The 15,003-nt window shown below is 42.2% G+C and overlaps 1 protein-coding gene across 1 annotated transcript in view; it reads left to right on the top strand.

The window, feature by feature from the left end:
• Positions 1-3,574: 3,574 nt before the first annotated feature.
• pkd1a (polycystic kidney disease 1a) overlaps positions 3,575-15,003 on the top strand; it is a 110,723-nt gene continuing 99,294 nt past the window's right edge. Inside the window, exon 1 of the mRNA XM_080759624.1 lies at positions 3,575-4,047. Coding sequence (XP_080615750.1) covers positions 3,776-4,047 — 272 coding nt within the window. The 5' untranslated portion in view covers positions 3,575-3,775. The remainder of the gene's footprint in view (positions 4,048-15,003) is intronic.

Raw genomic sequence — 15,003 nt, 5'->3', positions numbered from 1 at the left:
TCATAATCACATAATCACCCATTACACCCATAACTAATTGCCAGTTGCCACAGGGAGGAGGCCGGGAAGGTGGAAGGAATTTGATCTGTAGACAAACACAAAGTAGTGATTGCTTAAAAGGACCACCTGATTGTATTGTGGGCATAGAGTGAGTTAGCTTGCAGCGAATGAGAAACAATCAGACTGATTAGTGGGAGTATATGTATTAACTGTCTATTAGTGAATGAATGGGGGGTCCGGGACGGGGAGAGAGAATCTGAGAATCCCATCGGCAAATAACGGAAAAACAGCGACCGAGTTATGTGTGTGGATGGCTGGCTGGCTGGCTGGCTGGGTATGAGCACGAAAACAGCATGGTTGTTTTTCACCACCTGTGCGCAACCTAACACACACACAAACACACACGCACATATTAACTGTATATATGATGATTTCGGGTGTGCCAGTACAGTACAGTAGAGGGTACAGTAAAGGGACCGGCACACGGTAACTCTGTCATTTCTCAACTGTTTCTGATGCAGGGCGGCACGCCGGAACCGGCCCGGCCCCCTGGACGCGTTCCTGAGGGTCTGGAGCTCCCCCCCCCCACCCCCGGGGACCCCCACATGGTAACTCTACTCTGTCATTTCTCTACCTTTTCGGACGCAGGGCGGCTCGTCGGAACCGGGCCGGCATCCTGGAGTTGCACCACTCACTTCACACGGGTGTGATTTTTCTGTATGTCTTGAGAGACTATGGGAGAGATAAGTTACAAGTAACCTCCTGACTTCCATGTCCAAATGAACTATCACTGCGCTGGATTTCTTTGGCTTAATTGATAGAAACAGTAGACTGACAGGAAATGGGGAAAGAGAGAGAAGAGGAGTGATCACTGATATCACAAAGTACCTTGTCTGATATTAGAATCCGCTTTGTCTCATCATAGGTTAACAGGTGAAATTACTTTTTTTTCCTTTCGTACACGCTCCATCATTTTGTAGTTTCTCTAAGGACAGAGAGGATAGAGGTAGAGTGAGAGCTCTATCTGCACTCCACCAAGTCTGCTCAAGCCTGCTGCTGACAGCATGCCTGCCTTGAAATAATAGATTCAACATATCTGTGGTTTGCAGAAATGTACTGTACAATTGCTACGTTTTTCTTTGGGGATTGGGTTTTCTCACTTGCCTGCTTCAACCCGAATAGAGCAGCGAGACTCGTACAAAGCTTGAACATTCCAGTTAGGTCCTGCAGTTCACTTTGTCTGACCAAGCAGAGCACTTTGTGAAATACACGTGTGCATGGATGGACACATTTTTATCAGCTGACCAATCATGACTGCACACAAATGAAGCAGAGCTGCTCATCCCCACTGTAGGAGGTGGCACCGAACTACCACCAGCATCCCTCATCCTCTTCTGCCTAACAAAAAGAGTAAATTAAACTATTACATTAGATAATTATATCATATTCGCTTTGATAGGAGTTAATATCACTGATTCATTCATTAGCCCACTGCTCAAGGCAAGGCAAGACAGCATGATGGTGCGCCCCAGTAGAGGTGACAGCTGGGGTAATGCACTACAGGCAGTCGCTATAGGTGTTTGTCTGACAGCTTGTCTATAAAATATCAATACATTTTAGGTGTGAAATATGCCATGCATGCAGTTGCCTAATCGTGTATTTATTTATTTTTGCTCAATCTGGATTAATTTCAGATCTATCTTTGTTGTCAATATTATACGTTCCATGAAACAGGAGGAAGAGCTGACTGATGGGTTCAGTGGCTCTCTCGACAGGTGCTCTCCAGTGAAACAGCAAAAAGAAAAAAACATTGTTCTGCTTGTGTTGATGCAGAATGTGGGAAAAGAATACTAAGGCACACTCTGTCTGTCTGACTGTCTGCCCGCACAGAATACAAAACTCTGATGCTGGCATTCAAAGCAACCAAAGGTATGGTCCCCCATATCTTGCAAGTATGATTGAACCCTACAAACCCTCCCGCGCACTAGTACCATCACTAAAAACGCCGGGACAACGCTCCACAGTCCACACGTCCCAAACTCTTCTCCCTTCTGGCTCCAAAACTGTGGAATGCACTTCCCATTGCAGTCAGAAGTGCAGCATCACTCCCAATCTTCCTCCGTAGTCTGAAAACCCACCTTTTCAGACTCCATCATGGCCCATAGCACTTACCCTACCCCCTTAGATAGCATTTCTGTAGACTTAGATAGCATTTGATACATATTTATAGCATGTTATGTAGACAGCACTATAATTGCATTGTATGTAGCCATAGCACGTCATAGTACATGTACATGTATAGCATAGTAGTATATCTGTATAGTTTATATGTATAGATTTAATTATAGATATTCCACTGTTACGTTCTTAGCTTACGCATGTTTCATGATAAATGCTTTTTATGTGATTTTATGTGATGTATGATGCTTTTTTGTTCTTGCTTAATGTAAGTCGCTCTGGATTAAGAGTGTCTGCTAAATGCCTAAATTGTAAATTGTAAATTGAGTGCTGAGCAAGGCAACAGAGAAGGACCAACGTGTTTCGTCTCTTAGCTATTCAGCATGGGGTCCAGACCGGCAGTCTTTCCCTAGACAGTGCATCACCACAAGCAGAACTTTTAGCCTTTTTTAGTGCAACCACTCCCTTGCGGAGCTATGTGTGTGTGTGGGTGGCTGGTTGGGTGGCTGCCTGGGTCTGAGCATGAAAACAGCATGGTTGTTTTTCACCACCTGTGCGCAACCTAACACACAACACACACAAACACACACACACACACACACACACACATACATATTAACTGTATATATGATGATTTCGGGTGTGCCAGTACAGTACAGTACAGTACAGTACAGTACAGTACAGTACAGTACAGTACAGTACAGTACAGTACAGTACAGTACAGGGACCCCCACATGGTAACTCTCTCATTTCTCTACCTTTTCGGACGTGGGGCAGCTCGCCAGAACCACCCTGGCCGTGGTCCTGTGGGTCTGGAACTTCCGGGGACCCCCCGGGGACCCCCACACTGAGTTGCACCACTCACTTCACACGCGGGTGTGATTTGTTTATTTCTTTTATACTTTTCATGATTATATTAAAAGCTGCACTATGTCATTAACTTTCTCTTCTACCCCAAATTTGAACCTGGTTTCTTCAGGTCAAAATTTGTGTCAGATCCATAGACCGTAAAGGTCTATGGATCTGACACTGTCTATATAGGTGAGACATGACCTTTGACACTATCTAAATGTCTCAATAGAAGAGGGGAAACTAAGCACAACCATGGTAGAGTATTAACATACTTAATAGTATAGTATGGTAGAGTATTAACATACTCTACCATACAGATTGGACAAAATTACATTTTATTCATAAAAAAATACAACAGACATGACATATATTATACTAGTAGACGTACTTCATAACATATTCTGGAATTCTATGGATAACTTAAATATGCGCATGATGAGACTGGAGAGGGGTAGTGGCTGCTCAAGGAACTGCATTAAGTGAAAGGAGGAGGGAGAGAGGAAGTTCTCCAAAAAGTTTTTTTCCCTGAAAAGATTGTTGAGCGAGCTCCGTTAGATTATTACAGAGAACGGCCGGGGGACCTCTGGACGAAAACGCTGGGAGAGATAACGGAACATAACTGTTTTAAACAAGTTCGTCCCTTTTTGTTTCCTCACATGAAAAGCGTCCAGACGGACGCGGTGTTTTTCTCTCTCCAGTATTGGGAGAACTTGCACCATCCGAGGCGATGAGATGTGAGTGAGCTATGCCTTGTCGAAATGGACAGACTTTATCCAAGCGAAAACATGGCGTCTGCGTCCCGAACTTTGTGTTTTTCTCCACTCTCCTCTTCACACTCGGCTGCCTCCAGGCATGGGGATCCAGCCCACAGGCGGACGGCGCTAGGAGCTGCAGCCCGTGTCCCGTTAACTGTAGCTGTTTGGTGGGACCTCAGTTCTCCTGCGTGGTTAACTGTTCCAACATCGGTCTGGAAAGGGCCCCCGCGGCGACGGACGTCCCGCTGTCTACCAACGTGCTGTAAGTTCAAGTCTAGTCACCCACTGGACGCTCTTAGGCCACTTCTCAGTGGTAGTCTACAACCTGTGTCGATGGAGAATTTAAATTTAAATTGAGCTGTGAGTTTGGCCTGTCACAGCGCAGGTAGTTTTTTTAATTAATTATTTTTCCGGTTATTGTTGTTCTTGTGCAGGTTGTTGTTGTTCTGGAGGACATCTTTGTTAGTGTTGAATTGCATAATTTCAATATTTATTTGTCTAGCTTCCAGTGTATGTAGGCCTACTTCTGGAGTTGCCTGTGCCTTCAATAGCAGCATTAGGCCCAACTATAAATAGGCCAGAAATACATAATCCATGTTACAGATTATGATCATACACTGTGTGGTGTGTATGAAATCTCAAATAAAATTACATATTTTTTACACATTGCAAGCTTGCAACAACAGTTTACTTTAGTAGGCTACCTACCTAGGCTATTTTAGTGTGCATTTGAGAAAAGGCTGTATAGGTTTAGGCAGACTTATAGGCTATGGCCTGACCAATTTTGTGGAAGAACTTGTCCCTAGCCCAATGACGAGAGAGAGAGAGAGAGAGAAGAGAGAGGGGGGGGGGGGGGGGGGGGGGAGGGATAAATAGGTGGAGTAGGGAGAAAGCAGAATAGAAGCTGTGTAGAAACAGTTAGAAAAGTCGACTTGTTAAAGTAAACTAAAATGGTCTGTGGCGCAAATTTGACTGCAGCCTTGTGGAGAAAGTACATTCTGTTCTTGAGCAGACGGAAGCCATATGTTATCAATTATTCACCCCCTCCAAAATGTAACTTTTTATTAAAACATAAAATATGACACTATGTTTTTTGTGTCCATATCACTGCGCACAAAAATAGTTCCATGTGATAGAGGGACTGAGCGAAAGTTGCGCTAATATTTTAGTTTTGTGAATTAATTTTACTTTTACTGTGTGGCCCCAGTGCCCCCCACAAAATGACCGGAACTATTTAATATTCACCAGAGCAGTACTCTCACCACGGGACTTGGGCAATTAATGAATACAGTTGGCAAGTATTTCATACAGCTTATAAGTTTAAAAAAATCTGAACTATCCCTTTAAGTGAATTAAGAATTGGACAAATAATTTCACTGAAAACTATCATAAGCAAACGTGTGACATATCATCTATAGCCTTTCTTTGCGAAATGCTTCATGATTGTTGATTGTAAGTTATTTAAGAATGATGGACTACATCTGAGCATGCTGATGTAAGCCACAGGTGCGGTTGCAAGGCTTTCAGGCAGTGGAATGATAGCAAACAAACAAACAAACAAACAAACAAACAAACACACACACACACACACACACACACACAGATGTGCAGATATGCTTCATAATTAATTTAGTCAACATGCAGTATTTGCGTGACTGCTAATACTTTGCTAATCCTGCTACTAATAAGAAACACATCATGCAGTCAGTGGAGGGAGAACTCATACCAAATCGTTTTAGAACACATCATCCGTCCTAGCGTGTGAAGATTGAATGAGATGACTGACTGAGATTATATTTTCTCTAGAATTGGGCCTCTTCCTCAACTCCAACAACCATGGAATTAAAATTAATTTAATTTAATGCTTTGGATCGTTTTGACTATCTTGCATTTTACATTTCTGGTTGAGACAATATTTCACCCATGCAATAACCCTTATATAGAATAATTTAATTTGATCCTTTTCATTAATTTTGATTCAATGGTTGGAATGTGACAGGTGCAATGTTCCATGTCTACCATAGACCAGGCAGAGCATGTGAGAAGTTTCACTTTATAAACTATTATGCTATTTTGTCTTTTTCTTTTTCCTTTTGTTTTAGGAAGTCTAACAAAAAATGACATTTCTTTTGAGTTAAGCCACACCAAAGGGTCAAGACGGTTTTAGCGCTGTCCCTGCGGTGTGATATGTCTTGTTGCACGTTGACCCTAGTGATTCAATGCATGGAATTCATTGGCCCAAACCACACCAAAGGGTCAAGACGGTTTTAGCGTTAACTCCTTGCAACCGTTTGGACCCAAGGAGTTGCATGGTGACCCTTTGGTGTGGTTAGGGCTTTAGATAAAAGCAATGTCTTGAAATGTATTTGGTCTGGTGGTACATTGTAAAGAACTGACATAGACTATTAACTTATATACACCCAACCTTGAAGCCATTTTTCACTTTCACAAATTGTATGCTGTTTATTAGCGTTTTTTGGAAACTCTTTAGCAGCATATATATATTCCATGATTAATAGGTAGATGTCTGCAGTTTTCGCTGTTACTGCACAAGTGCACATGCGTGACCACGTGCGCATGCATGCCTGGCCATGCATGCGCACGTGGTCACGCATGTGCATGTCCCCAGAGGAGTATAGCTCAGCATTAGCATTGATCGTGTGTGTGTGTTAGTTTGGCTGTTCTTAACCCTATGGTTAAGGTATATGGTATGGACTAGTTCTGTAGTATTTCAGCTCTTTGGCACCTCCAGTGTTTAAAGAGGCCACCCACCACCAGGGCTTTTTACTGGTACTTTATGCTACATAACATTTTATGATTTTCAAGTAATTGTTTACTAATTTGTAATTATTAATACCTTATTTATTTAGGTTACAGTTCATATGGTTTGTTCTTAAATCACATTTTACATTACATATCCTTTCTGAAAAACATGTCTTGGACTTTCTCTTATACAAGGTCATCTGTATTTGGTAGTCCAGGCCATTTGAACCATGCTTGAAAGTGATGAACGTTGAACACACCAGCATCTTCATTAAGACACATAATACAAGATAAAATATCATGTCTTTTCATTGTTGTGCTGTTTTTACAGTATGTTAATTGTGCAGTAGAGTTCTGTTCTCTCTGTGGTTTCAGGTTAGTTTGTGTTTTCCTTTCTAGCAGGTGACATGTACATGAAGAGTAAACACTATAGCTGCTAGCTCTAATTTGATTGGCTGTCAAATATTTCTTCATGGGGTGGGAAGATCTTGTGTACATCAATCAGGACAGATGCTGTAAATGAATGATACTCAGAAGGTGGGGGTCGTGTGTGAGTGTGTGTGCGTGTGTGTGTGTGTGTGTGTGTGTGTGTGTGTGTGTGTGTGTGTGTGTGTGTGTGTGTGTGTGTGTGTGTGTGTGTGTGTGTGTGTGTGTGTGTGTGTGTGTGTGTGTGTGTGTGTGTGTGTGTGTGTGTGTGTGTGTGCGTGCGTGCGTGCGTGCGTGCGTGCGTGCGTGCGTGTGTGCGTGCGTGTGTGTGTGTGCGCGCGAGTGCCTCCGTGCATGTGACGTGCGTGCGTGTGTGTATGTGTGTATTTGCATGTGTCTTTGCAAGCTGTCTCTCGTTGCTGTTGCACACTTTGAAAATAGTCATTTCCAGGCAAAGCCACAAGCTGTTTGTGTGACTATCCTTAATGAAATTATAGTGTTGAGGTTGCTAGGCTATAGCGTTTTCCACTCTTATGTTTTGGTTATTTTGCACCGTCATGAGCTCCAGTGCTCTCTTCAGTCATGAATTCAACCGTCTGAAGCAACCATGTTTGGCAGCAGGTCACTCACGGTGACACCATTCAGTGTGCAGTCATTATATCAGTATATGAGCCGTATCATAAACGGCATTGTGCACCCTCTCGGCTCATCACCCTCTCATCCATCTGACATCAGAACCATATGTGTTTGATAGGATTTCTTTAAATGGAGCCCTGAAGTTTAGCCCACTTCAGGGTGTGGAACTGTGGATGTGCACGTCTTTCTTCCTTTTCATCAGAACCATTTATGGGCATGATGCAGTGACATTGCATAATCGATGATACCCTATTGTTTATTGTTGATTTTCCAATTACCCGCTGAAGCTGATTGCATGGAACTGTGCACATCCACGCTACATACTAGGCTAATGCTACTGGAAATAATTATGATTAAGGGTAGGCTGAGATCAGCAACAAGTCATGAAAACGCATCCAACAAGAATGCACCCAGCATCACAACGTGACAGCTATAGGATGATTAGGATCTGCTATTTTCAGTGAGTTACACCATCTACAACGAGGCGTCACAGGTCCATTTGGTTATATTTGTACACTGTCCGAGTTAAATGAACACTAAGGATTTGACTGTGTACTCAATGAGTTTGTTTGTGAAGTGGAGCCTCTATACAAAAACTTTTTCTTTTCTCTTTTCTTTTAATTGAGACCGAGCTCGCAGTTGGATTTAACTGTGCATTTCCCGTCAGTTAGTGTGTTGGTCGGGGTGCCGGAGATTAGCTGGTAACGGACGGACGCACACACGGACAGACACACACATGGACAGATGGAGTGCAAAACATACTCTCTCCCCATGCCTTCGGCCTGGTGGAGACAACAATAATATACAAAATATTTTGAAAACATCATATAAACATCTAGTAAAATAAAAAAAGAGTAATATTACAGTAAACAGTCGGGGGCATTTCTGGCCAGTTGCAAATCCCAGACACACACCCTGACACCTGTAAATTGTCTTTATCCTTTGTTTCTGCCCTACATGCCAGCCAGCATAAATTAAGTAAGTATATGTGAGTAAGTAAGTAAGTAAGTAAGTAAGTAAGTGCTCTTTTAGATTGGTTTTATAGGAGAGTAAGGAGTCACACTATTATTTGTTGGTAGGGCATTCCACATTTTGGTGGCATAGCAGTAGAACAAATGTAACCCTTTGTTTGAGCCGAATCTGTGTTGAATGTGATTTGTGGAGCTCCCTCTGGTGTTGTGCTGTGAACGTCTTTAACATCTTTTAAAGTAGTTTGACAGGTGTATTATGTAGACCAGGCCCATGGCCTGTATGGGTGTCTTTGTGGTGTAGTATGTAGACCATGAACTCTGTCCTCTACTCTAAAGCTCTGAGCCATCCCACCCTAGCATAATGAGCAGGGGTAAATGATGAGTTATGGGCGTGATGCCAAGCAGTAGCCTGACTATTTTGTTTTGGGATGTCTGAATTTTTGTTTTAAGGTCTTTGTGGTGCTATGGTACCATGAGGTGCATGCATAGTCATATAGTGACATTGGATAAGTGCTCCTGCTAGAGTCCTCAGTGTATTCCTACTATCCAGTGAGGAGATCCTGTACACACAAACCTTGTTCTTTGTTTGACTTTTTTTTATAGTTAGTTAGTTGTAGTTTTTTCACTGTAAAGATATGATTCCAAAACACAACCCAAGTAGGTAATTTCTTCTTTTCAACGTTGTCATTTGCCACCCACTTTGACTGTGAAGCCTTCGGCCTCGCTGAGGATTGTTTTAGACCCAAAGAGAATGATCTTTAACGAGAATGGACAATGTGTGTACTTTTTGAGTGGTTACGGAGCTTTGTGTGTCCCTGGCTGGCTGGCTGGCTGCCTGGGTCCATCCCTGGCTGCCTGCCTGGGTCTGTCCGAGCACGAAAATAGCATGGTTGTTTTTCACCACCAAGTCTCACTGTTGTGCAACCTAACACACACACAAACACACACGCACATTTTAACTGTATATACTGTATGATGATTCCAGGTGTGCCAATACAGTACAGTGACACTACAGTAGAGTGTCCCCCACACGGTAACCCCTACCATGAAATGTTCTATGAGCAGGGCCTGGCTGTAAACAAGTTCTTGAGCTTAGTCCAGTTACCCTGGGTTTAGGTTTAGGTTTAGGTTTGTTTATTTAGCATATAATACAAATAAATGACAATAACATATAAAAGAAACAAAAATATAATGCAAGGAAAGGAAGAAGCCTATAGGCTTATATGGAATCCTTTCCTAAAGAAAGAGGTTATTGGTTTAAAAGATTAAAAGTTCATTAAGAACAGTACATAAATCAATAAAGTTGTCAAAGGGGGGCAGCTGTGCAGTAAAGAAAATAAAAACACAGACTGCACAGAAAACAGAAATAAACAATACAACAACAAATACACAAAAGAAAATATAACACATCAAGGTAAAACATGAAATCTACAGAGACGAAAAAATAAGATATTTCTTAAGATGTTTTTTGAATATTGGCAAGGATAATGAGGATTTAAGTGAGGCATCTAGGGAGTTCCATAGATGAGGGCCTCTAAATTTGATGAAAGATTGATATTTGGACGTGCGACAATTGGGTAATTCAAAATGATCTCTTTGCCTTGTGGGGTAGGAGTGAATGTCCGAAGTAACACGGAAGAAATTGTGAAAAGAAGCCGGAAGGTCTTGTATGCATTTTTTGAATTTAAACATAAATAAACAGGTCTGAAAAACGTTAACTTTGTCGATGGGTAATAGCGAGTATTTAATAAAGAGCGGGGCAGACGGCTCATACCGATTTGAATGTGAAATCATTCTCAGAAACCTTTTTTGAATGATCAGTAATTTTGTGAGATGTGTTGAATATGTAGCAGCCCAGACAATACCATAGACAATAATATAGGTAAACATAGTACCTTTCCTTTCCCTTACAGAGCTATGTGTGTGGGTGGTTGGGTGGCTGGGTGGGTGCATCTGAGCACGAAAACAGCATTGTTGTTTTTCACCACCTGTGCGCAACACACACAAACACACACGCACATAGTAACTGTATATATGGTGATTTCGGGTGTGCCAGTACAGTACAGTACAGTACAGTACAGTACAGTACAGTAGAGGGTACTGTAGAGGGACCCCCACATGGTAACTCTGTAATTTCTCAACCGTTTCGGACGTGGGGCGGTGTGTGTGTGTGTGTGTGTGTGTGTGTGTGTGTGTGTGTGTGTGTGCACGTGCGTGACCTGATATATCGTCGTTATGACCAGAATTAAATGTCAATGTTTAGCGATCTCAATTTTAGCTTTTGCAATCCGCACACGGGTATAAATACAAATGTGACTGTGCGTGCGTGCTTGCACAGTAGCTGTAAAGTTTAAACCAATTCTTGGATTCCATCTCTTCCACCTCGGTCATATTCATTTTGTGCTGTCACCATGTCACCATCCAAATCACACACTCTGGAGCAATGAAGCAGTATATTTACAGGAAGCCGTTTCTTGAACTTTACCTCCCAGTTGTCAAACAGTCCAGAACCCCCCGACACGCACACACGCATGCGTGCACGCACACTCTCTCTCTCTCTTTCTGTATCTGTTTGATATAGGGAGTTGTAAACCAACCAATCTTCTCATCCACTACAGTACTTACGGTACAACCAGGGAAATTCTGTTAACACACTCCCGTTCGCACTCATTCGTGCACCCGCCCTCTCGCACCAACGCATGCTTTGAGTTTAATGAGTTGGGAAAGGAAAGGCTGAATCTACTGACCATATGTGAGGGAGGACTTGTTGTGTTACCATAGCAATAGGAGACGATGACATCACTCACAGAAGCACAGACATTCCAGAGGATCATAAATAAGACAGACAGACACACAGACACAAAGACAGAGAGAAACTCAGAGAAAAGACAGAAGTGCACTAGAGAGAGAGAGAGAGAGAGAGAGAGAGAGAGAGCATTAGAAGAAGAAAGACAACTCCTACACTACCTCTCGTCTCCTGTGTGTGTGTGTGTGTGTGTGTGTGTGTGTGTGTGTGTGTGTGTGTGTGTGTGTGTGTGTGTGTGTGTGTGTGTGTGTGTGTGTGTGTGTGTGTCTGAGTGAGAGAGAGAGAGAGAGAGAGAGAGAGAGAGAGTGCGTACTTTATGTTTGTAACATTTAACTGCAGCAGGATTTTCTCGTTCATTATTAACCAAGTAAAATGGGAATGGAGATTGCAAGACAAGCTGAAGAGGAAATTGTAGAGGGCCAGTGGTCTTTCTGTGTGTGTGTGTGTGTGTGTGTGTGTGTGTGTGTGTGTGTGTGTGTGTGTGTGTGTGTGTGTGTGTGTGTGTGTGTGACTGTGTGTGTGTGTGTGTGTGTGTGTATGTAATCTATAAAATTGTCTTAGTTATTAAATGTACAGTATGTAAAGCAATCTAACATACCTGTGGTTTCTGAAGCTTAAACACCTTCCCTGTTCTTCTTCTACACTGCATTCTGACGACAAAATGCTCACACCCAGTTCTGTGGTGCTTTCCCTACATTTTTCACTTACTCACTTACTCTTGTGCGTGCGTGCGTGCGTGCGTGCGTACGTGCGTGCGTGCGTGTGTGTGTGTGTGTGCGTGTGTGTGCGTGCGTGTGTGTATGAGCGCATGCCGTGGGCCTGTGTGTGCGAGAGAGCATGTTTGTGTGGATGTGTACTGTACATTGCTGGCATAGTTGGTTGCATATTTCTGCTAAATTAGACCTCATGTGCGCACTGGCTTAACACAGACAGAGACTGAGCAAGAGAAATACTGACTGACTGACTGACCTCTTGGCTGAGTCACCGACTGACCGACTGACTGAACTGCCTGACTGAATCACTGACACTGACTGAGTCACTGACCGACTAGCCTCGGAAACCCAGACGTTTTTATTTCCACAGAGAAAAAATAAGTCTGGGTCCATGTCCACTTCAATTCGGCATACAGTAGCCGCAAACGTCGCTCACTCTCTGCTGATTTCTGATCTGCACCTTTGATAAATTGACACACACACACACACACACACACACACACACACACACACACACACACACACACACACACACACACACACACACACACACACACACAGACTGACTTGCTGTTGATAATCCATGTGGCTGTGATGGGCGCATCAGTAATATTGATTGGCTTTCTTGTGGTATGCATGGAGAATGATGTCAGACTCAGAATAATGCCACAGAGATACATTTTAAAGTGGGGTTGACTCATGGACATGAGATCATCCATCACCAGAGACAATCACAATTTGGTCACAGGAGAAAACAGGCACAGTGTTGTGGCTGCAGCTCCTTTGCTCATGATACTGTAATTATCATATTGGTAGGCCTGTCACAATTATTACATAATCGTCTGAACTCAATAATTTGAGCTGACTGCAATAATCTTACATAACCGTTGCAGAATCGTTTCCGTTCATATTAAAACTCCTGGATGGAACTACTGTAACAGAAATTTCCATCATTTCCATATAGTTTTCCAGACGGTGTCATCTTGTTCCGCCACTAACGGTTTATCTTGAGCTGCTTAACTTCTAATATACAACCGCTTTCAATTCAATCTATCATGGAGTTTAGTTGCGAAGTCAAAGGCCATAGCACCGCTGTGGGCACATTTAGCTTTTAAACCAACTGAAAAAGAACAGCCCAATAACTTGGAGGAGGTGATTATGTTGCTTAATGGTGGTACCATAAAACAAACAGACAATTAATGACCAACTAAAATGTCATAATCGTGAATATTATCTGCAACCTATTTCCTACTCATTTTCATATTGGCATATATGAGAGCCAAGTACAGTAAACTACAATATTAGTGCTTTGTTTGAGTTTCAAATCCAGACAATTCCATATGCTTGCTGTTGCATATATTTACTAGCATTACATAACATATTATTGTTGGCTGTGTGACTACAATATTGAGCAATGCAGCTTTAATTTGGGACCTATGTACTTATTTGGCTGCAAAATAAAAATAAAGCCCTTATGGTTTTCCAAAGAGTGTTATCTTCTGGACTTGATATTATAATACTGGGAACTTATTTTTGAAGAAAGAAATAGATGATGTTGATGTTGATTCAAAGTCATATTCATGACATAGCTTTGAAGTTCTATTCTTTTAAATAAAGTGATGTGTAATGTGAATGATCAGTAAACAATGTAATTAGAAGAATCATGTTTGTTGTGTGGCTGCCTCCCATGCTAGAGGTATGGGCATCAAGGTGCTAGTGAGAGAGAGATTGTGAGAGAGATAGAGCAGGACAGAGTACATGTGTGCCAGGCTCTCCCCTCCCCTCACCCTCATTAACGTCCACCTCACCCTCACCCAAAGAGAGTCATTGCCATTTGCCAAAGGTGATAATTAGATTTGCTTCTGCAGAAAGGACTGACAGGAGAGCGTGTGAGCATGTTTGTGAGACTTTCAGCAGTATGTCTTCAATACGTGATCTGTTCTCACTTTGTCTAGGGAGACAGTGTGTGAAATATCACAGGCTGTGCCACGGCTAAGTCCTCTAAGGTTATATGGTTCTGCTGCAAATTAGGCTAAACCAGATAGATAAAGTCTCTTTAGAATTTCATAAATAGAAACCTTTGTCTTTCAGATCATTGTCTAAGCACCATGGTTACAGCTTCATACTGGCTGCTATAGTCTAGTCTAATAGAAGTCTATTCTACAGTTGCCCTTGTTACAGTACTGTACTACTGTATATCGTAAGTCACTTTGGCTATAAGAGTGTCAGTTAATTGCATGCAATGTGACTCACATTCCATGCAATTTGTACTCGCATTATATGAGTACAGTGGAGACATGATCTATCTATTTTGGGTCCGGACCATAGATTACGTGTATGCGTACAAGTGCATACATTAAGACGTACCGTATGTGACATCATCATACCTGTATAATGTACAGTATAGATTGATCTACTAGAGCAGTGGTTCCCAAACTTTTTCATGTGAAGGACCCCCAAATTGACATTAATTAGCCCGGGGACCCCCATTTGAAAATATATGCCAGAGACCCCCAATAAGAGAAGATATTTTTACGGCTCTAGCAGTGATTCTCAACCCAGTTTAATGGCATTTCTATCGGCGCCAATTTATATTGTAAAATCAATGTTAATTTAACTCTGAGAGTGTACAAATGGAACCACCACCACTGTACTAGAGGGATGGAACACCATTCTTGTAAAAATAAGTTCACTAATTTGGCGTACTGATGAAACCGTCTAACCTGACGCTGCCAGATCCAAAAAGCTTGCTACACAAATTTGTTTAACAGTTTATTGGGATCTGGGATCGCGGAATCAAATTCGATGACGGGGCTGTTCCTTTTTTTCAAGATACATGGTAGATGATTGGATGGGAGCGTCTGTCTATCACCGTGTGGGCGTGCAAACACAACCAATCATAT

Source organism: Protomyctophum bolini (genome assembly GCF_963924005.1).
Source record: "Protomyctophum bolini genome assembly, chromosome: 3".
Taxonomy (NCBI): domain Eukaryota; kingdom Metazoa; phylum Chordata; class Actinopteri; order Myctophiformes; family Myctophidae; genus Protomyctophum; species Protomyctophum bolini.
The sequence above is the reverse complement of the archived record's forward strand: the minus strand, read 5'-3'. Positions and strand labels throughout refer to the sequence as shown.